Source organism: Dendroctonus ponderosae, unplaced genomic scaffold, assembly GCF_020466585.1.
Source record: "Dendroctonus ponderosae isolate FM_Combo_2020 unplaced genomic scaffold, Dpon_F_20191213v2 Dpon_F_20191213_6, whole genome shotgun sequence".
In the NCBI taxonomy this organism is placed as follows: Eukaryota; Metazoa; Arthropoda; class Insecta; order Coleoptera; family Curculionidae; genus Dendroctonus; species Dendroctonus ponderosae.
The window spans coordinates 7,853,768-7,880,526 of NW_026018814.1; the positions used below are offsets into that span (position 1 = coordinate 7,853,768).

At 32.7% G+C, this 26,759-nt stretch overlaps 1 protein-coding gene across 1 annotated transcript in view; it reads right to left on the bottom strand.

The window, feature by feature from the left end:
- The window catches only part of LOC109532725 (cuticlin-4), a 38,175-nt gene that overhangs the window by 5,366 nt on the left and 6,050 nt on the right, over positions 1-26,759 (bottom strand). Inside the window, exons 3-7 of the mRNA XM_048667588.1 lie at positions 26,014-26,053; positions 20,774-21,006; positions 3,052-3,194; positions 2,797-2,990; positions 1,264-1,469 (exon numbers count right to left, since the gene is read on the bottom strand). Of these exons, the coding sequence (XP_048523545.1) occupies positions 1,264-1,469; positions 2,797-2,990; positions 3,052-3,194; positions 20,774-21,006; positions 26,014-26,053 (816 nt within the window). The remainder of the gene's footprint in view (positions 1-1,263; positions 1,470-2,796; positions 2,991-3,051; positions 3,195-20,773; positions 21,007-26,013; positions 26,054-26,759) is intronic.

A 26,759-nucleotide genomic window follows, 5' to 3' on the forward strand; every position in this document is an offset into this window, starting at 1 on the left:
CATGAGCACCCTTAACCTAGTATTTGCAGTATCTGCAGCTTTGATAATTTGTTGATTCATTGTTATCAGCGTTATGAAATAAACTGCACCGAACACAATAATATCACACTCAATAATTGATAAATCAAAATCACTATCAGTTTAATAACGCAATGTGTATTTGAAAAGTTTATCAGATCTACAGATGCACCCGTACTAACAAAAAAGTGCATATGTGCGTCCCAAGCTTCAGCCCTCAGGTGCGAAGAGGCCGGAGTGGGAGCCGCCGTGACCGAGACAAATCGGTTCACCCTCCCATAAAAAGTTATCACTTCAATAAATAGCGACATTTTTTTCCAAGTTTCTGTAGTCCGGAAAAGGACCGATTTTGCAGAAAAAACCCGCATTTACCAATAAAAATTGACGGACTCGAGCTTGTGCCAAAAAACCCATCGCTGAATTTTAAATAAATTCAGCTGTTACTTCCGGGACTTACTGTATATTTTAGAAGGATAAGACTGATAAATTTACTAAATTAAAAGGTGAACTTAAACCCAAAACATTTCGGGACATTTCACAGCAAGCTCAAGATAGGGTTTCGAGATCACTTCTGTTTGGCAACGCTAATAATAACGAGAATGTTGCAACCCAAAGTTCCCAGTGTGTCATTCATGATTCGAATTGATGAATCAGAACTGAAAAATGATGAAATCAACTTGAGATTGATGGGCAGAAAAAGCGAGAAATGTGATGAGTTTTTCAGGTTCACTCGCTCACCGCAAAGCCTCTTATCTTGTTCATGCTATTTCAACTTTCCCAAAAATCCCAGCTCTTTATATTTTTGTCCACAATCTTTCGATTGATCCGTTTGATCTGTTTGCATGTTTGAACTTTGGGCATTGTTGATAATCCTTTCAAGTGCAAATCGATGCCCAAAGAAAGCACAAAACATGCACCGTTATAATTTACAAAGGTCTTATAGACAAACAAAAAGAAGGATTGGCTTTGTGTTTGGATGGAAGTATTCATAAAGGAATGGGCCCGGCCTTACCTTTCGGGTCACAACTGGTTGGAGATGTGCACTTGCAGTCGACAAATTAACGAAAAAAATCCAAATCCGTTATGCGAAGATCAGGGAGGTTAATCGAGCTATTTATGCGCGTAAAAGGAGTGTTTTATCGGCCAATCAAAGCTTGATTACGCTCATCAATAGTGTCTTAGCAGCTTTATTGAAAATATTCAATTATCACCAGTTAAGGTAGTAGTAAGTAAATCGTTGCTTACCTTAGTTTCACATCCATTATTCGCTTTGAGGCAGAGCTTGACGTTGCACTGATAGTAAACGGAGGCAATATAAGGAAACTTGTGCGCCTTAAAATGAACCTCTGCCCGATTATTGTCTTCGGAATACTTGAACATTCCCATTATCTCCTGATCGGTTGGGCAGCCTTCTGAGTCGATCAGTTTCTGTTCGCCCCAGCCAAGACCGTCTGAAAAAAGTGAAAAACGTTTCGATACATTTCCGGAGACAAAGCAAGAAAACGTTTTACCTTAAGAACCTTAAAGTAGAGCAATTACTTAAAAGAAAAAACACATAACTTAAAAGTTCATTAATTGTTTTATTGTCTATATTGTAATTTACTATCAGCAGGAGGAATCAATTCGTTAATTTCGTCAAAAAAGCTTTTAAATCAATTTAATGAACAAAATTTTAATCGCTTCATAATTTTTATACTTTTCATAGCATAAAAATTTTTCATACTTTCTGTTCTACTGAGCTTAGGTTTTGTTTAATTTTGAAAGGTTTTTTAAAATTATTTTTGGTTTTACGCGAAATTATTCTTGTTCCTCCGGTCGATTTTGAGTTGTTTTATGTATACTGGAAATGGACAAGCTTTAAAACGTTTTTTTGGTCTAATTGAAAAATGAAAACATTTTGAAAGAACAAGTTTTTCGACATCAGTTAACACTTTATTAGAGAAATTTGTTTTTGGCACAAATTTTTTGATATTCAAGATTTTTTGTTGACTTTTTCGTTAAGCTAATTTTTCAAATTGAATGTTTTGAATTTGTTTTCGAATAATAAAATATCTCTCCATGATAAGTGATGAAGATTAAAGTCGTAAAAGGCGATTTTGTTGCGGACATTTTCTTTTGTAATTAAACGATTTAAGGAGATTAATGAGAGGCAGCTGATCCAACGGAGATCGGGCTCTTACCAAATCTCACCATCCCCAAAAGAGGTAATTTTTCACCTCCAAAATAAACTACAACTGGATTTCCAACTAATGGTGAAATATTTACTATTATTCGTATAAAAGATGATTTAATGTTGTTTTTCACTTGCTTATAATGCGAAATCTACTTCGTATTTTCAAGAGGTTCATCAGAAAAATTATTTGCTTTTTGAGCCACAAACAATAATTTCATGCAATCACAAAAAGATGACGATCGATTCTACATCCCAAATTTTGATTTTCTATGGCACAAGGGCGCAATTGGAAAAAAAAATTGCATCATTTAATTCCAGTTGTGTTCTGTGCTCTTCTGTCAGCGGCTATGTTGCCTTATAGTTGATGTACTTGCATCAGAATCAACAGAATAAAATTCTATTGCTGCATACTTGAATTTCAGCATTAATTTCAATTGTTTGCAAATGAGGATGCGCTTACCCCATCTTACCTTATTTTTTTTTTAAGCGAACCACTTAGACTTTATCCTGTATCTTCATTAAACTAATGCCCGATTCCAACTAGAATGGCATGATTTGCCATTTCCAGCTTTTTTTTTGGAAAATTCGAAGGGTTTTTCCACTACCTTTAACTACACAGTCTGCCACTTGAATTCCGTAGAGGTCCTGGGAATCAATCGAAACAACCAGACTGAGAGGATCGCCGATTTTTACATTTTCCGCAACAAGATGATCGGATGGCTCGCCCGTGTAAATCTTCATGCTGCATCCGGGCATTGCTGCCATTGCTGTTACATGATCTTCCGGAGACGTTGTAGGACTGAAACAGAACAAAAAATAAATATTTTCGCTGCCTTTTCAATCCGTTTTTATCGACTTACTCCATTTTTAAGGCCTCATTATAAGCGGTGTTGTTTCGGGTCGTATACCGGCATCTGATGTGGAATCCTTTGCCTTGGTTGGTCACCAATTTCAAATGTGGCTGAACGACTATTGTATTGAAATATTCAATGCCGCCATCATCCTGAAACAATAAGACACACACTCAGTTTCCGAATAGTTAGTTGCCTTTGTTCTAGTAGTTTCTCGTTTATTTGCAATTTAGATTTTTCCTAAGGATAATGTGAGTGGTTGATGTCATTTCAGTCCAGCTGAATTCCATTCTCACTGGTCTATTCAACCGTTTTCCGTCACAGGATTTTTTTGCTGATGATCGTCTATCTCTCTTAATTTTTTCCATACGATGGAATAACTGTGGGTCATTTTTCATTTCATTTCAAGAGAAATTTGCTTTTTATAAACTCATTTCATCTTTAATTCATCGAAGTGGTTTCATTTCAATTACTCAGTCACTCTAGTATAACCAGTTACTCTATTTTTTCCTATCGAAAGATATTATAATAGAATACAGCTATAAGAAAGTATCGCAAAAATTTTTAAATTACAATAACCTGATTGAACCCAAAGTTTAATAATTTTAAATGGAATAGAAGGCATTTTATGATGCTGTAGCATCGACGGTAAAATAAATGTTAGATCTTTTAAGGCTTTTGCTTAAATATAACGGTTTTTGAGACGTTTGGTGTTTTGTAAAAATAAAGACTTTTTTAAACTAAAATTCTCAATATTAATGTGGAATTGCGAAACTAAACTCCAAAAAATATATGCAGATTTGTCACAGATTAATATGTTAAAATTATAAATGTTCCATTTGATTTGAATTTTTTCTTTGATAAGTAGGAAATGTAAGAAAAGTAAGAAAAAACGCCTGAAATGGATAGATGAATGAAGTCATGCAAATTTCATAAAAAAGCTGATACTCAGATATAGGAAACTTATAAAAATTATATAAATAGATAATTAAATGTTGTATCTGCTCGTGGCAAAAAATACAAGGTGTTCCATTTAATTTAAGCAAATTATTTCCGTTCAAAACGTGCAATTGCGTTTGACCACAATTTTGGGATACCATGTATGTGACGTGCTAATTTTTGATTAATTTGCCACTAAAATGCATCTGTGGGTAGCCGCAGTGCAGAATTTTTTCGAAATTCTAAATAAGTTTTAAACATTAGTTAAAGCACTAAAAAAATCGTGATTTTTACGAAACACCAAATATTTCAGAAACCGTAAGCTTAAAGCAAGGTAAACGTTCATAGACTGCATTGCACATTTATTTTCACCATTTTCGCCATTAATAGCACAATAATAGGCAGGATATTTCATTTAAAAAATGCAACTTTGGGTTTAATGTTTTAATTAAGACTGTGTATATTACGAAATATATTTAATTTACGCTCCCAGTATATCCAGAAAATGATAATCGAACTGTTTAGCAAATCAACTTTCTTTGTATAATAAACTGAACAATCCTGTATACCTACACATACAAAAATTGCCTGCTGCTGAAGAGTCAAAACACAAAAATAAACATTTGTGAAAGAAAACAAACAGGCACTTAAAAACTCCAACTAAAACTTAGTGTTTTTTCGGGAAAACTTGAGTATTATTATATTTTTTCACAGGAAAGTTATTTTTAGCAAAAATGAATCTTTCGGCATCTTCAGAGCCGTCAAAGGATATCTAGTACACAAAGTAGAAAAAGAGAAGCATTTTCAGGCTAATTACTGACTAAAAAATGGCTCCTAAGTAAAATTTACGTATTCGATGTGATTTTTAAATTATTTCTACAGAAATCGCTGACTAGTTATGTTGATTTCTTACGAAATGATTTTCTACTAGTTCCTAATAGTGCCTGAGATTACCACATCTCTAAATCTGCTACTGCTCCGACTAAATGTTTCCAGGTTATTAACAGATCAATTTTTCATTTTATTGACCAAGTGTCTCAGTTGGGTCAGATTTTTGCAAAAAAACCTACCTTTTCCTGAACAATTTATTACTTCAATTCGTATCATCTCGCATGCTATTTGAGCAAACCAGCCATTTCCATACCTGTTTGGCAAAAAGAATTAAATCGAACCTTGTTATATTTTGTGAACATCTGGCTTCTAACGTTTTATAATCGTTAGATGCATAAAATTTAGCGGCTCCGAGGCTTTATTGGAACTAGAAGAATTCGCAACAGATCCAGTTAGGTATGAATATTCAGCATGTGTGTCAGCAATTAATTTTCGAGCAATAAAACATAAGCATTCTGATAAAGATGCACGCAAGAGTAGGATCCCAGCCCATTTTGCAGATAAATGATAATCATAAATCCGCATGCAATTGGTGCTTAGAGATTCCCACATAATTCCATTGATCAGCTCATTTTTCCCGGTTAGAACCGTTAAGGCCGATAGAGAAAAATAAGCAAAGTTCCCACATTAGGAATGTATTAGCAATTAGGAGCTAGAGGAAGTAGGTATACGGTTATAATAGCCATAACTAAGACTAGGTATCTATACTTATAGGTTCAGTTCGAATAGAACAGCAGTATAATCGTTAAAGTAATGAATAAGGCACAAGTGGAGCCCGTATGTGTTTTCCATATACCAGGAATAATCCAAATAATTATCTTTATGTATAATAACGGGAAAACGGGCGAATGTAGGAGAAGTAGATGAGGTTTGTGTCCAATCAGCGAGTTTATCTATTTTTACTTTAAGATGTCAATAAAATAAAGCTGAACAGTTGTTTTGCATTTATATAATTTTTGATGATGGTCAGCTTAAAAAATCCACCAGCATAAGTTTCTTAATAACTTTTGAATGTTCTTTTGGTCTATTTTCACTTGCACAATTGAGACCAACTATCCAACCTAAATAGAGTCATTTTTAGGTTGCTTTCGTCTTTCTTATGTAATTTTGTGTTTCCTTTCGCTCAAATCGTACTCATTTTTTCACAATTGAAAAGTAATTAATTTGAGCCGGTGATCGAACGTAAATATTCAAGTATTTTCTTTATCAAGACCTCAAATAGTGCGTTAATTTCAAGTTATTTCTCTGTTTCTGATAATTCTCAAGCAACTGGAATGTTCATTTAATTTTGATTACTCGTTAAACTTTATTTATACTAAAAATGATTTTTTAGCCGGTTAAGTAGGCAAATGCATTTTTGAATTAGGAAAATTTACTACTTTTACGGACACTAACATCTTCATTATTAATTTTATTTATACTGTCTTCAAACCGTTTCTTTATATAAAAACAAAAATTTCAATTATTCATATCCTCTTAAAACCCATAACTTTTACTTGATTTAACGATTAAATTAAATATTTAAATATAATTAAAAATACATATTTAGTCTAATTATTTGGCATTCGTGTTGAAATAAGAAAAAACTGCCAAATCAGGCAAGTAAAGTGGACCAGTAGCATAACTTACCAACTCACTCTACAGTTGACTTATTATTTAATCTGGGCCACACGATCGTGCACTGTGCGCTACTTTAAACACCCGCGCCGCTCACCGCTTTCCCCTTATCATGCTAAAGAAGCGCCGTGTTTAAGTGGAGATTTAGCTGCCTTTCCCAGCACCAACTGCGCTATTGAGTGCAAGGTTAGTATCGGTTGTTTACGGTTGGTACGGCATTTTTATGCGACTTTTTAGTTCAATTTAAAAGCAATGATTATACAGAGTGGCTGCAGGATTTGATTTGTAGGTAATTATAAACAGTGAGCTGTGATTTTTTAAATACTTATTTGAAGAAATTACAGAATGAAACAAAAACGTCTTAGTGTAAGTAGAGGAAATAGTTAAAAACGTAAATTTAAAGCGACATTTATTTAAAAATAACCAAAATATAGAAAATTGATACTATTTTTGCACCCCAAACTTTGATTTCCGTACGATTGAAACTTTTCTGCTCCAGAAAATGGAATGTCTCTTTTCTAAGATCCCTCATCACAGATGGGAATTTAGTCAAAAACACTTACTCTAAGACCATCAAATCCAGTACATACGTTAAATAAAAATCGATGTTTTACTGCGTAACTTTTGTTCATTACCACAACCAGTTAAGCCCTGATTGAAACCTGATTGATATCAGATATACTTCTTTCATAATGAACTAAGTCCGGTTTTGACTAAATTCGAAATGGGGACCAACCCATGTTATTTAACTTGAACTGGTCGCAAATTGCCATTCACTTCTGAGGTGAGGGTATGTAAGAAATTTCATTAATATTTCCACACTCCTAATTTTCTAAGGTCTGTAAGCTAATATTAATGTTTTTATGTACTTTGCTCACACTTATTTGGACATCACAATAGCCGTATTCATTGGCTGGATGCTTGTGAAATTCTGTTAATAAGAGAGAATGAAGAAAATGGGATGCAAATATCACCGAGGCAAATTTTACTTTACTAATACTTATACCTAACAAAACAGTTATAAATACATATAATTGGAGTCTAATTTGAAACCTCCTTCCCATTAACTCAGCTGGAAATGGGAAAAAATCACTCCACCATATAGATAACCTTTAGAAGCAACGTCTCATCATCCGAGACATTAATGCCTAGTTAAATGAGCCAACAAGGAAACCATTATAGGTACATACAATGTATGATAATATTAATTATCGTTTACCAAACACATCATTCTTTAGGTGTATAAATACCAAAAACCTTATGATCGATTCGCACGTTTTTGACGACCTTCGACGATTGTTCGAAAGTAAAATTGTCTAATAAATAAAATCAGCAAAATCTATCGAGTTTTGTCGTCTCCCTTCCCACATGCGAGCCGCAATTTTGCGGCTTGGTTGAACGCTCTTTGTTCAAGTTTCCTTTTTGGAAAGGACACTTGAGGTTTTTTTCGCTTTGAGTGGGCCTGTAAACCCACCAAGTAGGAACTCGAACAAACGACTGTCTTCAATTTTTTGCTATCGATTTTTACATGTTATTTGCATGTTGTACATGAGTGGAGAAACGTAATAGTCGCGATTGTAAGGAGAAAATGGAGAAATATATGATAACGCTGGGGAAAGGTAAAGGAATTATACAATAAGGTGATTGAGGCGAAATACGATTGTCCCAAATGACTATTTGAAGCACAAGTACAGAGTGTACAGATGCAGATATGATTTCCTTATGTTTTATGCACTGTGTTATCGATGAATCGAGCGTTTCAAAGTGTTTTTGGACGCTTCCAAGTGCAATTTCAGAAGAACACCACGAGCTCGGTTTGGTACATAAAGAAGATATTCCGATGAAGATGTTGTAGACAATTATCCAAAGGTGTATTTCCAATCGAATATCATTCTACAAACTATGGTTTGGAGGACCCATACGAAATCTCCTGAAAAGCGATTTTCCTTTAAGATTGGAATTTCGGCAAAGAAATCGGTGAAAATTGACGATTTCAGTTCATTTTACTGAAGACGGAATTAAGAACTGGGTCAATAATCATCAATAGTTGGAGACACATTTTCATGATACACAACCTTCAATGTTAATTTAGATTAACACATGGTTTAGAAGTTTGAATATTTATTGTACGGTTTTTTTTCGAGTTGAATATCGTCTTTAATATATGGTTATTTACATTTCTTAGAAGAACATTTATAAAAAATATTGAATGTTTCTCTGGACATTTCGCCGCACTTTTGGCCACCAACATCACCAGATTTCAGTCTTCTAGATTTTTGTCTCTGGCAATGGTCAAAGTCGAGTTTTGGGAGAATCACCGTTTCATGAAAGCGCAAAAAAGTGAACCGGGGGATAATATTTTCGAAAATTTATGATGACTTAATGCGGTTTGCTTATAATTATTTGCTTTGATGGTATCGTAGTTTTTTGCTAGCTTTTACAACACAATTAATTAAATTATCTCTAAACCAAACAAAGCTCATCATCTTCCTACATTGAAAATAAGGATTATTATGCCAACTAAGCATTAGCAAACGAAAGATGTTCTTAACTTTTATATATTTAAGACGCTTCAATGTATGAGCCTTAATTAACAAATAAATAATTTTTTTTCTACACAAGGTTTATTTGCTATTTACACTCGGAAACATATAATAATTCTTTGTTAATTAAGGCCATGGTGATCGTGTCTTATGACCTAAGCCTATAAAATAACTAAGGCTTTGGTAGTAAAACAACATCATGTGGTAAAATAGCTGAAGGGCAAAAAAACTCAATAAAATATTTTAACTTTAAGTTGCGTATTGTTTAATTTAGTGATTTTAGAGCTACTTTAATCTGCCTTTTTGGACTTTGAAGTTGGTTCGTTTGCTTCATAGTAATTTTGGAAAATTAAAAAAATATATTTTTCATAGAAACTTTATTATAGAAATTATAGGAACTAGTGTGTGTTCACACTGGATGAAATAAATTAACAAATAGTGTATTAAAGTGTGTAATAAAGATAATTCAATTTTGAACACTTAGATTTCTCGTATTTTTGCGACAAAAAAATTGTTAACAACTGATGAATTATTCTTATGAAAGAACTTTTGTCCAAGATGATTAATTAGTAAGTAATACGGTAAAAATGAGGCAAATGACGATAAAGTTCCAAAAAAAAACATAAAATATATAGTAGTTACTGATGTTATAAACATTCGCATGTACAAGACTTTTAAATTATTGGGTAATTCGCTTTAAATAAATTTGGTTACCATCGTTTGCGTGATTGCAAAAAAGCCAGCGAATAAATTGTGTTAGTAACCTTAATCTATCAAGTTAGAATTGCAAGAATTCGTCCAACATGAGGAGTAAACGCTGCACGATCGATACGACAAATAACACATTAACACAAAGCTTTTAAGAATATTGATATTGATAATTGTAAAGTGTGATTTAGGAGTAAATTTGATGTTAGGAAAATAAGAAGGGAACACAAATAAAATAAATGAACATCGAAGAAGACTCAAATTAACACGATTCTAGAATATTTTATTCAAACACCCAATATTAAAATATAGAAAAATATAAGAATCTCCTCAATTTAAGCCTTAAAGCAAATTGAAAACGTTTATTTATTGCAAAAGAACAACATATTGAACATGGACACAAATCTTGTCTGTGACTTTTTAATACTATGTATATACAACAAAAACTAAATCGCTGTAAAAGAATGTTTGTATCATATAATATTTTTGTTTTTAAGTAAGGTGGTTTTTTCCTGACTAGCTTAGAAGCACAGAAAAATTCCTGGCTAGGTCATCTTACTTGGAAGCTAGGAAAAAAATCTTTTATGTGGAAGAAGGTGTGTTTGCATGAATTGTTACCATCAAGGTTTCATGTGGGAGTGAGTAAAGGTTAATGTCAAATTGTTCTTTCTGAGCTTGGAAGCCCATTCCGATAATATCGCAAATATGTTTCCCATTTGTCTTTCTCTTTACCGACTTTTAAGTAAGAAATAAGTGAAATTAATCTCGGCCAACTAAGTAGCAAATGTTGTATATAAAGTGATGTTCATCGCCTACATGTATGTTGCAAAATACAAGGTGACATAATGCGTCACCTTTTTAATTCTAATCGAATAGGTGTTTACCACTTTCGATTTTGTGCAATTTTCAACTTTGCAAGGAAATAGAATGTCAATTAGTATGATATGTGGATTACTAATTCTATTTAGAATATGGGCAATCATAAATATTTTTTGCGTGTGTTGAAGTTTTCACTTGTTCATCGATTCTCTCACAAGAAGAGTGAAAATTAAAATAAATTACCATTTAGACGCCTTTAGGGCCTTCACTCAACTCGCCTCAAGAACTCAACTCGTCTCCTTTGTCATTAAATTATTAAAGCCTTATTAAAGTAATTAATTGATTTTTTTAAATATTTTGGTTTTAGTAAAAATGTGTGTTTGATGTTAATAACACTGTTTCCATATCACAAATTTTTGGTTGATTATGCTCAAATGAACCCAACACTTTACGGTCTTCAGTAGCAGAATTCGACCAGTTTGTACCTTCCTTCGTAGTTTTCCGGCAAAACCTGCTCCTTTGAAAAATTCTAACTAAAAATTTTTGCAGAATCGACAATCTCATACAAGAAAATTCTGTAAATTATCAACAGTAGTACAGTTACCTACTGAATTCCACCCAGACAACTCGCTTGAACAGTCAGTCCTTTATTTATGCATAAAGTTCCTTCAAGCGTATTTTGATCAAAAAAATCCAACAACAAATGACTGTCTTTAGACGTTTTCCTGAGCCATCTTGGCAACCAGTTACCATGCCTGGAACTGGAAGAACGCCTTTGTATAATAATAAGGCATTGGCTCTTCACAACGTGTGCTCGAAGAATTTCTCGACTATCAGACAGCCGGATCTTCGGAGCGTGAGCGTCCTTCTATTTTAAAAAGAAACCTCGAAGAATTTTGAAGCAAGTTATGTTGCAAAACCGGTCTGAACTTCGGTGCAATGTTCCCCTGTGTTCTTGAATCTGATACCGAAAGGTCTTTACGATTGTTCCGATTATGGCCGACCGAGTGGCATGAGTACAACTACATGTTCTTAAATCTGCATATTATCCAACAATTATAATTAAACACACATCTTTTCTTAGTGTGTCTCTTTTCTTAACTATTGAAAGATGTATGTAGTCGAGGCAATAATCATGTAAGTTGATTTCTATTTGTATTTTTTTATATGCGATTAATTATTTCTTCACTGGGGCTCGCAAAAAGCAGTATTATGCACACCATACATTCATAGTGGGATTAGTAGGGAACAAAAGGTGATAAATACTTTGTTGATTTATCTCAGTTTAGAAAAATATCAGAACTTTGAATAAAAAGCTGTTATTTGCCCAGCAAGCAATAAAAAATCTCCGACGGCCTCATCTTCAATTTGCTTAAAATAACCATTGGTGAAACTTAATATTTGCTAGTCAATAAAGCAGTATCAATATTTGAGATTTTTTAATTTTAAATACAAGGTTTCACTCACATGTTTGTCTTTTCTTCGCTTGAAGAGCTAGAACACATTCAAAATATTGTTTTAAATTATTTTCCATTTTTCCAACGTTTATGCTCTTTCTGTTTTGTTGATTGTATTTTATTAAAACAGGTACCCAGTTTTTTTAAATTGTTTGATTGAGCGTTATGTTGAAAAAATATATTCTCTTAAAGTATATTTTATTTAAGCTAGAAATTAGAGTCAATGTCTGAATTTAATCAAACCCTATTAGACGTCTCCTGGTCAGACGTCTGGTCATTGGAAAAAAATTGTAATTTTGAAAACTGTGGAAATTTATATCTGCAATTTTTACAAACCATTAATAGGTCGTGAAGCTATAAGAGTACTGAATTTTACCCAAATTCAGGTATTCGTAGATTTTTTATCAAGTCTCAAAGTTGAGCCCCAAAAGTGCGATTCTCGGAGTAAGCAACCAGACAGGATAAAAATTATAATTTACGAAACTGTGGAAATTTCGATATGCATTTTTTACAAGCCATTACAAAGTCATAAAGCTACAAGAGTACCGAATTTTACATAAATTCAGGCATTCGTGAGCTTTTTATCAAGTCTCAAAGTTGAGCCCCAAAAGTGCGATTCTCGGAGTAAGCAACCAATGGGTAAAAAATGTTCATTTAGAAAACAGAAAACAAATTTGCACCTGCAAATCCTGCGAACGATTGATAAGTATGTATGCTTCAACAGCACCAAGCTTAAAGCAAATTTATTTATGCGTTGATTTTTAATCGGCTTTCCAACTTGAGTCTGAAATGTGCGGTTCTCAAAGCAAGCAACCAGGCAGGAAAAAACTTATAATTTCGAAAACTGTGGAAATTTTGATCTACAATTTTTAAAAGTTATTATCAACTCATAAATCTGCAAGAATGCCGAATTTAATCCAAATACAGTATTGCGTTAATTTTTGTTCAGCTCTCAGTTGAGCCCTTAAAGTGTGATTCTCGAAGTAAGCTACTAGTTGGTAAAAAAATTATAATTTCCCAAAAAGTAAAAATTCAGACCTGCAAACGCTACAAATGGTTGATAAATATTTAGGTTTCAACAGACCCGAGGATGAACTGCAAATTCATTTCTGCCTTGATTTTTAATCGACTTTAAAACTTGAGTCTAAAAAGGGCGGTTTTCGAGCCAAGCAACCAGTCGAAAAAAACTCTCAATCTGAAAACAGTGGCAATCCAGAACTCTATTTTCACAGGACGATAATCAGTCATCAAGCTACAATCACACCAAATTTCATTGAAATCGGCAAATAGGTTGAGTATTTATGGACATTCAAACTTGAGGCGAAAAGTGCGATATTAAACCAGTAAAGCAGCTGGTTGACTCTTCAGACTTCATTCCACGTTTACTCAATTTAAGTACAAAACTTTCAATCTTCGCTCTCTGTTCTAGGCCCGAAAGTTTAAGTTCTTGAGCTCGTGCTGGCGAAACGTTATAAATAAATTATCCACCAGATCGGTGTCAAAGCCCGAAAAACGAGTTTCAAAACGAATTTAATTAAAAATAATTAAAACAATTTCATTCGGAATGATTATATTACAACTATGTTGAAATAAGTTATTTAAAGATGAACATCAGCTAATAAAAAAAACAAGTAAAATACATCTCTTAAGGAAGAATAATCGCTTATGGTGGAAGACTGCACTCAAAAATTTGTTTGTAAATTGTATACATTTTTTGTATTGACAATTTCCGACAATTTTTTTATTCGCAAATTATTTTTAGCAACCTTCTCAGCCATTTATACATATACTCGATGAAATCATCGACTGTTGGAACAGCCTTGCTTCAAGGTAAAATAGCATCATTTCATCCGTGGTGAATTTGATCATCGGATCTTGTTAACGTTAATACATAAAAACATTAGGCTGTTCTTCGTAAGAATCTTGGTAAAAATCCCCACAGGAAATGATTAGTTAGTTATTGGATATCACTGTTATTAGTTGGAATTAGTGGTAAAGTCCATCAAGCTTCACATCTGATATAATACAGCAATATAGATTAATAGATATACCATCATGCTAATTGAAAATTTGTAATTAAATGATACGTGCGGCAATTACTGCGTTATTGAAGACTTGAGGTTCTTGTAAGTAGGTTTTATTTTATAAAACCTCATTTAATGTTAAAAAAAATTGCAAATTATTTTAAGTCGATGTGGCAGAAATTGCGTAATTTGCTGGTGAATACTCTATTAAACTATAATACGCTATAATAAGTTCAATACAAAATCAGAAGTTTACATGGTGTAATTTTGAGTTGTTTTGAAATATTGGGAATAATTAAATATGGGATAAAATTAAATATTCTGCCTGACTAATGAAAATGAACCGTGCGAGTTTTTGAGACCTCAACCTGTTTGAGCTTGTAGTAGGTAATTACTTTATTTTTTCATTTTTTGTATTATTAACATTAAATCACGCAATAAAATAAACAAACAAAAGTAATATTTATGAAAATAGATAAAGTTAATTTAGGTTTTTATTGGGCATTGGAAAGTAAGAAATTATTGAAACCTAATAACCCAGAAGCAACAAATCTTGATCGAGAACGGACGAAAAATAGTGTCAAGTAGTTTTGAATAAAGAACACATTTAGGAAACATTCTATGTCAAATTGCAAATTTCTTCAAGCTTTTCGGTCCGACTTAAATTTGAATTGCCGCGCGTAAAAATCTGATACGGGAATTGAAACTGTTATAACGGATCCTAACAAACCCGATATCAGGCTAAGTATATTTTAATTAATACATACGCCAAAGGACGTACCAGTATGCTACTCTAGTTTAAACATAAATCCAATTAAGCGAGTGTTCTTTTTTACCGAGGAAAATTGATCCCGTAGCAGAACACTCGGGATCATTAAACTAATTTGTTTTTGTAGATAGATGAGTGGTTAGGAACCGTTAAGGCTCACAAAAAATGTACACTTAATGGAGGTAACACAAATCATATCTGCGGGTATGAAAATTAACTAGTTGGGAATATTTCCTTGAAGGCGTTCAACTTTAAACAAGAGTAACATACAGTACTTACGATAGTATTTCTGTAATATAAAGTTTTCCGTATTGCCGTTAKTAATAAACTGTTGGAAAATATGTGTAAGTCTAATCTTAAGCAAAATGTAGTGGCTGAAAAGTGAGTTATATTTTYGCTACCTGAAGAYTTGGTAATTTAATAACTTTGGAAACTTAACTTGCCTCTAATTTGAATGGAAAAAATAATTCAAGATGCACATTTTRTAACTTCCAGAGCGATTTTTTGCYTGAAAWTTAAAAAAAAGTGTTAATTATCACTATATTGAGTARCACCTGAGCTTAACGTAACTAATTAGCAACATTCTTCTGGGATATTTATCTATATAATAGTAAAAGYATTTGTAAACMACCSACAATCACTTTTTCCGGAACTATATRAGCTAAAAAATTSAATTTGAAAGCCCGCATAAACATTGGTTCGACTAATTAAGTGTTTTYTTGAATAGYAMTAAGGCAGGTGAATTGWTGAAGAACGGGCTAAACTGGTTGATGATGTAACCTTTYGTTTTAACGAAAAACAACTTCCTTTAAATTTTACAAGGTTTTTCAATTATTTGCAATTTTTTTGTTAAGTGCTTCTGGGTAGTTCACTTCTTCCTCAATAAAGATGGGAATAACGGCTATATTTTACTAGCGATATACATTTATTTTGAACACTTTCTTATTAATTTATTAGTCTTTATTTAAAGTAGTGCAAGCATGTAGTCGAATACGATCTGCAAAACTGCGTCTGGCATTAATTAGCTCATTGAAAAATATAATTGCATTCCTCGATAAAGTACAAATCCGGATCTGTAAACWTTTAGAACGATTGATAAGCCTTTAGGCTTCARCAGTATCGAACTTCACTCAACTTCAGGACTGCCTTGATTTTTAATCAGCTTTCAAGCTGGAGTCTGAAAAGTGCGGTTCTCAAAGCACGCAACCAAAAGGGAAAAAATTACAATTTTGAAAACTATTAAAATTTCGATGTGCAATTGTTACATCGCATTAATAATTCATGAAGCTACAACAGCAACGAATTTAGCTGAAATCCAGGTGTGGATTAATTTTTAATCATCGCTCAAAGTTGAGCCCTAAAAGTGCGATTCTAAAAGAAAGCAACCAGTTGGCAAAAAAATTATAATTTCGAAAAAAGTGCAAATGCGAATCTGTAAATCTTCAACAGTAACGAACTTCATTCAAATGCAGGTCTGCCTTCATTTTAGTCGGCTTTCAAACTGGAATCTGAAAAGTGCAGTTCTCAAAGTCGGCAACCAAACGGAAAAAAAATTGAATCTTGAAACTGGAAATTTTCATGTGCAATTCGGACAACGCATTAATTCGTCATAAGTCTACAATAGTACTGAATTGCATCCATATCCAGATAAGCGTTAATTTTTGTTAGACTTTCAAAGTTGAGCACTAAAAGTGCGATTTTCGAAATACGGAACCAATTGGACAAAAATCTATAATTTCAATAAAAACATAAATTTGCATCTGCAAACACTGCACACGATTTACAAATCTTCAAGCTTCATCAGAATCGAAGTTCATACAAATTCACGTCTGCGTTGATATTTAACCGGCTTCCAAAGTTGAGCTTGAAAAATGCGGACCTCGGACCAAGCAGCCAAAAGAATTATAGTTTTGATAGCAGTAAAAATTTCGAACTGCAATTTCTATCAGCCATTAATAAGTCATGAAGCTACAACAGTACTGATTTTCAAACAGATTCAGGCCAGTGATAATTTTTGCTGGACTTTCAAACTTGAGCCCTAAAAGTGCGAGTTTCGAAATAAAAAACTAGTTGATTAAAAGTTTCTAAGTTCGATAAAAACATGAATTTGTATCGGCAAATACTGCGAACAGTTTACAAGTCTTCAAGCTTCAACATCACCGAATTTCATGCAAATTCAGGCATGGTTTGATTTTTGATCGACTTTCAAACTTGAGCCTCAAAAGTGCGGATCTTATATATTCCGATTGATATTTCCTGAATATAATGAGACTGACATTTCCAAAACCGTTAGAGATTGGAATAGAACATAGTAGATAACTACAGAATATTTAGCAAAGCTTTTAATAAATAATTATGCATTTATTATAAAATTGATAAATAAATTTACAGTAACATACAGATCGTTTAATATAATAAAGCGCACTGGAGAACCTCATTGCATGCTTCTTTGCGATGCAAATGGTATCCGATGCACGATTTAAATGTTTTCGGTAAAAAATGATCTTAATGTGTGTTTGTTTAGTTTCAAAGTTTCCAACCCAAAAGCTCAAAAGAAGGCCCAGAACCGTTCAAGAAGCTACTCAAATTGAGCAATATTTTCTGTTACTTGAGACTTGAGATCGGAATAAAACTACAATAAAAACCGCCAACAAAAATACGATATTATCATATTGATACAATCTTAATAAACTTCTAGTCTCAACTGGTTCCAGCAAATAAGAAACCTCGAATTGAACCATTGATCGACCACCGTTAAACTTAATACGCAAATTGATCTTTCCATTTCTTATTCGGCAAAAAAACTGCCTTAACTGACCGTACAAAGTACCATAACCTACTTTACTTCTGTCTGCAACAACAGTGCCAATGCAGACAAATATTAAGCCGCTTAATTTCACTTTCTTATAAGGTCAGTTCGAATTATGTAACCGAGCGTTCGTAATATCTATTTAATAATTCGACTTGAAACTGTCCCAGTCAATAAATTTTGCTATAGCAGGGAAATTATTTGTGTTTTTACTCCAAACAGAGAAAGTGATAGTAGAATAGTCGGTTAATCGTCTGATCTTAATTATACCGCAATTAATAGTTCCGCATAAGACTTCCGAAACTATTTTAGTCCTGAATGTGTACAGGAGAATTGTTACTAGAGTCCAGTTGTTTGGAACTTCTTCACACGTAGGCATTAAATAAATAAAAAACACAATCGCCCTGTATATTAATGACTCATTAAACGATTTACTATTTTTTCTATCGAAGGCCCCCTATTGGGAATTCAATTGTGCAATACTTGTGTTGGGTGCATGTAAATTAATACAAGAAAAACCCGAAACAATTCAAGTAAACATTCGGATAAGCTTCATTGGAGCTGTTGTTTCTGCGGATATTCGCTGAAGCATTTGCTTTAAACATTGCCTTGTTCATTAAGTGTAAAATAATATAGTGAGAACGTTATTCCGCATTAATATTAAAAAAAAAAGTCAAGGACATTAGAAAATCTCGTTGATCCATCTTCACCTTTAATCCAATGCAACGAATAAATAATATCACGCCTACTTTTACGCAATAATATACAAACTGAAGCCTACATTCTCATTTGATTGAGAGATTCTCATATAAGGTTTGATGAAATAGTGATTAAAACTGTCTGTATACAGTGCCGACAATTTGTTGCTAAAAGTTAACTCAACTCAACATATGGTCAGCGCTTTGCCATCGTTTTACGCAACTTGCAATTTAATAAGTTGCTGATAAATCTGGGTTTTTTCACTAACACAAAGTGCAATAATAATCGATTTTCCTTGAAATCAACGCAAAATTTAAATCATTCGATACTTAAATAGAATAAATAATAATAATCAATTCATATAATAAATTAATGTTACGTTACAGTTTAGCTAATATGCCTATTATAGTCGTCGTTTTAAAGACATTCAAGGTTCTGTCCTATTTTTTTATTATTATACATTGTACTATAATGACATAGTAATAGTTCATTTTGGTATTGTTGCGATGAAGCTTTTCGAATTGAAAATCCTCATTGATATTCTACTCAACGGCATCGATTTCATTAGGAATGATTTAATAGTAAGAACAACTAAATAAGGTAATTTACTTAGTTTGAAGGTGTTTTATATTACATTCCTTCATCAATTGATAAACAGTATTTTTTTGTAACTCAAGTTGTTCAGGGTGATTCAAAACTACTTTGACTAGCTTTAGATGGACTAGCTTAGGATTATTTTAAGGTGATTATGAAGTTTCCATAACTGAGGGACCTTAAGGGTATATTTTACATTGTACAACGCATACAATTTTTTAAATGTATCCGAAACCGCTTGAGATATTTAAATAAAAATTTTCAAATATCAAGAGCTCTTGAATGGCCATGTTTCTATTGAGTGAAATCTTTTTTAAGTCCGACAGTGGCGTGTAGACCGACATAACATTCAATCTTTTTAAGAAAAAATGGGTTGCCACTGATTTACTGAAAAAAATACTTGAACTTTTCCATTCCTTGTTCAATGCGAAACAAAAAAGATATGTTGCATTTTTTTTGTACAGCCCATAAATTTCGAGTAATAAAATAAAAATCTTTTTAATGCATATGTTAAAGTCCTCACAGTTATTTTCATTGAAACTTTGAAATTAATGTAAATTTTAATGAATTCAGTAAAATCCAACTATGACCACCTACTTACTAATTAATCGTCAATAATTTCAAAGTTTAAATTCACAAAACTGCCGGTCTGAAGATTCGTGTTTTAATATGATTTTGTTTTTCTTACTCAAAAATGATGCGTTGGTCGAAGAAAACTCAAGAGCATTTTTTTGTTTGAAATCAAATACGCAATGAACAGGTGAAATAAATTTTTTGATAAATCAGTGGCGCACCATTTTTTTCTGCAAAAATATTAAATGCCATGTCAGTACAAGCACCACTGGAGGTTGAAAAAAGTGTTTCATTCTATTGAAACATGGCCACTCGATAGCTATTAATATCTGCAAAAGTTCATTAAAATATCTCAAGTGGTTTCGGATGTTTTGATAACTTGTTGTGTTTTTTAATAAAATGTTGACACCCTGTATTTTCGTAACGACGCCCTTGAGAACCTGATTTATTAAAAATTTTCACCTTAAAATAATGTCAGTAATCACCTCCCAAAGTTTTTAAAAGTACTTTTAAATTACCCTGAAATGAGAAGTTTTCAGGCTTATTGGCCTTATTGCATTGATAAACTTAGAAAATCTATCGTTTAAGCATACGTTTCTTCGAAAAAAAATTTCGTATTAGAAAAAATCGTAGTTAGCACTTGAATAATATACATAGAATAAATGGAAAGTAAATTATTTAAAATGTAAGAAGTTTAGATTTCGAAGCTGAACGTTTTCCAACCGCTCTATTTTGTCAACTTAAAAAAATCGAATTTTTATGCTTTCGGTTTTCCCTTAAAACCTGCCATTTTTGAAAAATTTTAATAAAGTGAACAAACCACAATATCGCATCGTTTGATTGCAACCAAATGCACATTTTATAAAAGTGGTCGATCTTAGACGGATTATTGCCATACTTATTTCATATTACCGGTAGTAAATCAATGCACTGAAATGGCAAATAATTTTATTTTTAAGTAATTCTGTATGGAAAACCAAAGGGAGTTAAGTTTAAGAATCTGGGCAGTCATCAATATGCATTCCCTTGCACTAGAAACTAAAGCGTGGCTCAAACTCTAAAGTTTGCTTAATAAGAAAAAGCTTAATGAAAAAAGTAAATAAGAGATAGATTCAGAGAAAACTGGGTGACTTCACAGTAGAGTAGAGTATAGAATAGATTAACACAATAAACACAATAAACACAAATAAAAAACAAAATTTTGAGTTCAAATCAGCAATCTAACATTTCTAAATAGAAAATTTTCACTGGAGAGAATCTCTAATACTTTTTAAATAATTTGAACTTACCAGCTCTGTGCTCATGGTGTTACATCCTCTAAGTGGCAGTGTGTAAGTGATAGGAGCCTTCCGTTGTACCCATTCGCTAAGACAGTGCGTATTTTTCGATAATCCTCTCGGATAAATCATGCCATTGAATCTACCGGTTCTTGTGCCTATATTGACTACGATTTCGTCACTGTTGCAGTCCACACGAACATCTGCATCGTTAATTTCATTCGCGTATGATCCTTCATCTTCAACTATAAAAAAAAAACAAAAATTATGAAATTAAATTTCAAAATTCACAGGTACAAATGAAAATGTAAGAGACAGTTAAATCTGTAAGACTGATTCTGATAAAATTGTGAAAAATGTTGCAGACCATTGAAATGTTTATGAACAGGAGCAAAAGTAGATTCTAATCCAATAAACAATTGGACTGGTGAATTAAACAGAAACTGAAACCAATAGTTAGATAACGCTATATTTAAATAATAACAGCGAAAGTACAAGCAACATACTCGAATAACGTAATTTAGAGTGTTAGTAACAACAGGTTATATATTAATTGGTTCTCATGCTACAAATGCTGGTATTATACAGTAAGTAAGAAGTCTTGTAAGAATCTGTGGCAAAGGGCTGCGCTTTCGCGATTTTTTGCCTTTTGCGCTTGTGTTTTCAAATGTTCTCTAGTATTTGTCTGTGTTGGTAAGTCGAATAAAATTCAGTAAGTAGATTGCGAAATGTCGCAACTTCATCTTCGAGTTCCTTATGTATCGATCGTAAATAAAACGATGTGACGAAAGCTAAAATGGATTTTATTGAAAATTTCTGTGGGGGGTTGCTATGTAAGGTTCATATCAACTCTTGAATGTTTTGCTACAAAAAATTGCAGAACTTTTTAGTTGCCAGGTGGAATCAGTTGATTTTTCTTTACATTAAATATTAAGCCTTTTCCGATATTTTCGAGTTCTTGGTAAAATCTTGTAGACTGTTTGTTTCAATTCAGATTTAAGTACGTGTTCAAATCAAATCAACGTATGCTTTATTGCCACGGAAAAATTCGCAAATTTTATGGACAAAGCGAGTAAAAAAACAAAACAAAATATTCCAACATAAAATACGTACAGTACAGCCAACAATAGTGAAAAATTTTAAAAATATAATAAAACAGTACAAAATTATTATTTGACTTTTAGTTCAAAGGTTCAAACTGATAATAACGCCTGCGATACGTTCAAAATTGGTAAAAGGCAAGAAAACATTATTTTTTTGCACATAAACTATGAAATTTTCGGGATTTTCGAAAATCAAAATCAATCAAAATCTTGAGAAAGAATTAATCCATCTACTAAAAAAAATGATTGCAGCTATCACATAAAAAGTTCTGGAATTTTTTTCTGAAGATACTCAAGAATTTAACATTTTCCTATGGCGGATGAGCGCGACAGCTTCCACAAAATATGGTAACATTCTCCGGATATCGTAACAAACACAAATATTTTTACTGTTAAAGAAGATAACTCAAAAAGTAATTATTTTGCTAAACAAAATCTTGACTTCTAAAATTGATCAGGAATTTCCTTTAAAGCTTGTAACTGGAGGAATAAATATTCATAATATTCCAAAATATTGATAGATGGCATGTTTCTGTACAAAAACGCATTTTTCTGTACAAAAGCGATCTTTTCATGAACCTAATGATGAAAAATCCATCCAACTTTCGGTCAAATTTAACGAATTTCTATAATAAGAAGCTTGAAAGGTGTGATTTAAATAAAACAAAGTTATAAGTTTCACTGTTCTTTATTTGACTTGAAAAAAAAATCAAAAGCAAAGCAACAAATAAAACACTCTTTGTCTATGGCCACTCTCTTCTTTCGCCTAAACTGACGTCTTCTAAAGTCTAAACCTAACGGATTCTGCTCTTATTTGGCTACTTTTAAATATATTTGGTTGAATAAAACGCAATTATATACAGGTTCTTTTGATTGTGGTTTATACGCAACTGGCAATCCTCGTAAGTGAACGAACCGGTCGCAACTGCACCCAAATGAGTACCACTAAAAGGCAATAGCCTATTCTTCAGGAATTCTTACAGGAAGTACTACCAACTAGGATTACTAATAATACCTGACTGATATTTAAATTAATTGGAATTACTGGTAACGGAAGAGCCATTTGTCACGGTTGAGAATAACAGACATAAAATTTGGACAACATTTTTATTTGAATAACTTTAAACATGTTTGTATTAAATAAATATGGGACAAAGATGGCCTTCCAGTTGGTCAAACCTTATCTATCTCCCATTGTCTCTCTACTTGACTAGTTCGAAGAAGACAACAACGGAGGTTTTAAAAACCTGCTTCAAACAATGGAAAATTCACAGTTTATTCGGGATTTATTTAGGCTTAAAGGCCATATACTGGTAAAAAGCACTACAATATAGTGAAAACTTTCAAAGTAAAAACGTTGAGTCGATGAATTGCTATAAAGTAACGATAAATAAAGTCAGATTGGAATTTTCAATTCCAGATAGTGATGAAAATTATCATTGATCATCAAAGGAATGATGGAAGATTTTTTCGTTACCACAAGATCAGATCCTGTGGCAAGATGTAATGAGGAAATGTTCACATTTCACGGTCTTCCATCAACTGGAGATAGATTAAATTGGAGCAAGATAACTGTTGTGTATCGCATAATTAGTGCAAAAAATAAAACCCTTATCTTAATGTTATCTTGTTATCTAATAACAAAGTTACCAATGTGCTGCAATTTAGTTAGAAAATTATTTATTTGCTAAATGTATTCAAAGCAACAAAAGACCTCTAAAAATCCAATTACTTAACGTTGTTTTTGGTGCCGATCATTGTAACAGTATATTTTTAATATTCCAAATTCGTTCGGTGTGTGTCTATGCACATAATAAGTTAGGCGTGTCCCATAATTGGTTCTAACATTATGAAATATAGCTGAAAGGCCATCGTTACTGTTGGCTTTGAATCGATGGATTTGGTAATTTTTCTTCTTCAATTTTGCAAGGGTTTTCACTTGGTTTCTACTTCTGATAAAATGCGTCTCCACTTTTAGATTTTCGTGAATTTTCGTCTTTTTGTCGATTGCACCATTTGAACATTTACCATTTACACACCAAAAAACTTTCAATACTCATTAACGTGTCAGAACTGATATTTCCGAACAATTTAAGCATGAAGTTTAAATTCCAATGGGTGGCCAATTACTGGCTGGTTTGATCGTAAACATTATGAAACACTTTGAAATAATTAGACCGACGAATGTAATCGACATCTAGAGATCAATGATTAGGAATAAAAAGTGTTCAAAAATTAGCTACGTTTTAACGTAAGTATTGTTTGTTTTGATGTTATTTACGGTTTGAGCAAGAAGAATGCTCTTCTCATGGTTTGCACAGAGGCGATGACCCCTTTTCACTTTCTTTTGTATGTTACAAGCGACTAGAAGTCTGTAGTTGATGTAGAGTACGTGCTCATAGATCGGTGGGAAAAATTTTTAAAACGGATATACGAAATGTTTTCAAGTAATTGGAAAAAAACGCGGATAAATTATGTTTATGAATTCATTGACTTTGGCTGAAATAGGGCGGATATCTGGAAATCAGACGGATTTAGGTAACAAATTTTAAATTAGGGTTATAATTAGTTTAATCGTTCCTCCCTCTGGAAAGAACTCTTTAACTTATCGATAATGTTCTACCATGAAAGTCAAATCAACAAGTAAAAATGTCGTTTTTTTCAAAATTTTGTGGTTTTAGGACCGATATATTAAAGAAACCATAACGACAAATCCAATTAAATGTTCAAATAGTTCACCATTACTTCCTCACAATAAGCGAATCCAATTTCAAATTATCGTAACACTTTACTTAACAATTCTGGCCGAATTTACTATTCTTTTTCAGCTCCAATTCTATTTCTCAAATCGTCGATATCTTTTGCTTTATCATTGAGTTTCGGATACAAAAAATCGCTGGAGTTAGGTTTGGAGAATTAACTGGCCATTCGGGAAAAAAAAACTTCACACAACGCTTCTAAATCGCTGAAAAGTCTAGCTATGTCTATAAATGTATCCAATATGCATATACAGGGTGTTTGAGTTCAGACTAGGGCAGATATCGCCAGCTAAAAATGAAAACTGTGCAAAAACCGCAAAAATGAGCCGTTTTCTTCGATTAGCTCGAGTAAAAAGGGTCTATTTTTGAGTGGACAGTTGGACAGAGTGAAACTTATGCCGTTTTAGCAATTTGACTTTTTTCGAAAAATATTTTCACTATTTTTCAGAAAAAAATTCCGCTAAATTTTGACCATCATTTTCGGCTATGTAGCATAAGAAAGACCTACCATCTCTATTCCCGGACTCCTTGAATTCCTTTCTTTTCGCCATGAAACCGGTATATAATTTGAAACTGTTTGAAAGATTTGAGTTTTTTCGAAAAAATTCGTCAGCACTTTCACTATTTTTCTTCCAAAAATCAATTTTTTTCGTGTAGGATTTTTAAAGTTTAATTGATAGTTTTGGACCCAACAAGCTCCCTAAAATGGATATAATGGGTGTTTGAGTCCAAAATAGCACAGATAACGTCGGGTAGAAATGCAAACCGTTTAAAAACCGCTAAATTTTGACCATAATTTTCGGCTGTTTAGGCTAAAAAAGCTGTACCATGTCTATTCCCGAAATCGTTAAATTCCTTCCTTTTTGCAATGAAACCGGTATATAATTTGACTGTTTGAGAGATTTGAGTTTGTTTCAAAGAAATTCGTAAACATTTTTAATATTTTGTTCCAAAAATAATTTTTTTTAAGTTTAATGGATAGTTTTTGACCCAACAACCTTTCTAAAATGCACATAACAAGTGTTTGGGTCCAAAATAGGGCAAAACAGCTAATCATTTTTGGCTATTTAGGATCATAAAGCTCTGTCTATGCTCTGTCTTTGAGCATGTCTATTCCTAAGGTCCTTTAATTCCTCATTTTTTGCAATAAAACCGGTTTATAATATTTTGAGGCCGCTTGAGCATTTTGAGTTTTTCCATATGGTTTTTTTTCAATTCAATTGACAGTTTGCAACCTAAGAAACTCCCTAAGATGCATATATAGGGTGTTCAAGTTCAGACTATCAGTTTCATATAATTTTATAATATTTATTTTATGTTTTCCTGAATAAATCATTCCAGCAAGATTTGTTCGTTTGATTGATTGCTATTTAAATAAAACAATACTTACGCAACTGTGAAGGCAAATTGGCAGACTTTGCAGAGGAGACCTGGAAAATACGACAATTTATTACCAAATGCAGCTAAAGCAGTAATATCAACCATCACGTAGGTAGGTTAATGGGCAAAATGTTAAATAAAGACATTTATGGTAATTTTTAAGACAATAAAAACTAGCACTTGATCTGGCGTTTACAGTAGATATAAATTACACGTTTTACCATTGATACAAAAAGCGGATATGATTGCGCAAACATATTACTTAACGTTGCTTTACACTATACATATAAGGCTATTTTATTGGCCCTGATTGAATATTTTTTGTCATTTATTTTATATTTTCAACACAGTACAATGTCCTCAAAACTGGGCCAAAGACAAAAATATACACACAAAAGTACACAATTTCAGAGAATTTCAACTAATAGCTGCATACTTCATTTTTTTCCTCAAAATTCGTCGCAGATACGAAGAGAACACGAAAGTCATTAATAAAGCTCCCAAGTTGAAGGGGTAATTTAATGTTGGAACGGAAACGCTTATTGACGCGTATAAAAAAGTTTTGGGCAAAATCATGGTTCATCAAACTAGCCAAATTGGCTGAAACAATAAATGAATGAAGAACCAATCAAAACGATCCAGCATACAAAAGCTCAGCCCACATTTTGTGAATTTACCGTACTCAAGGTAGTCAGGACTCGTTACGTCAGAAATTAAGCGTCTGTAGAATAACATGGGACTGACCAAGGTTGTCTC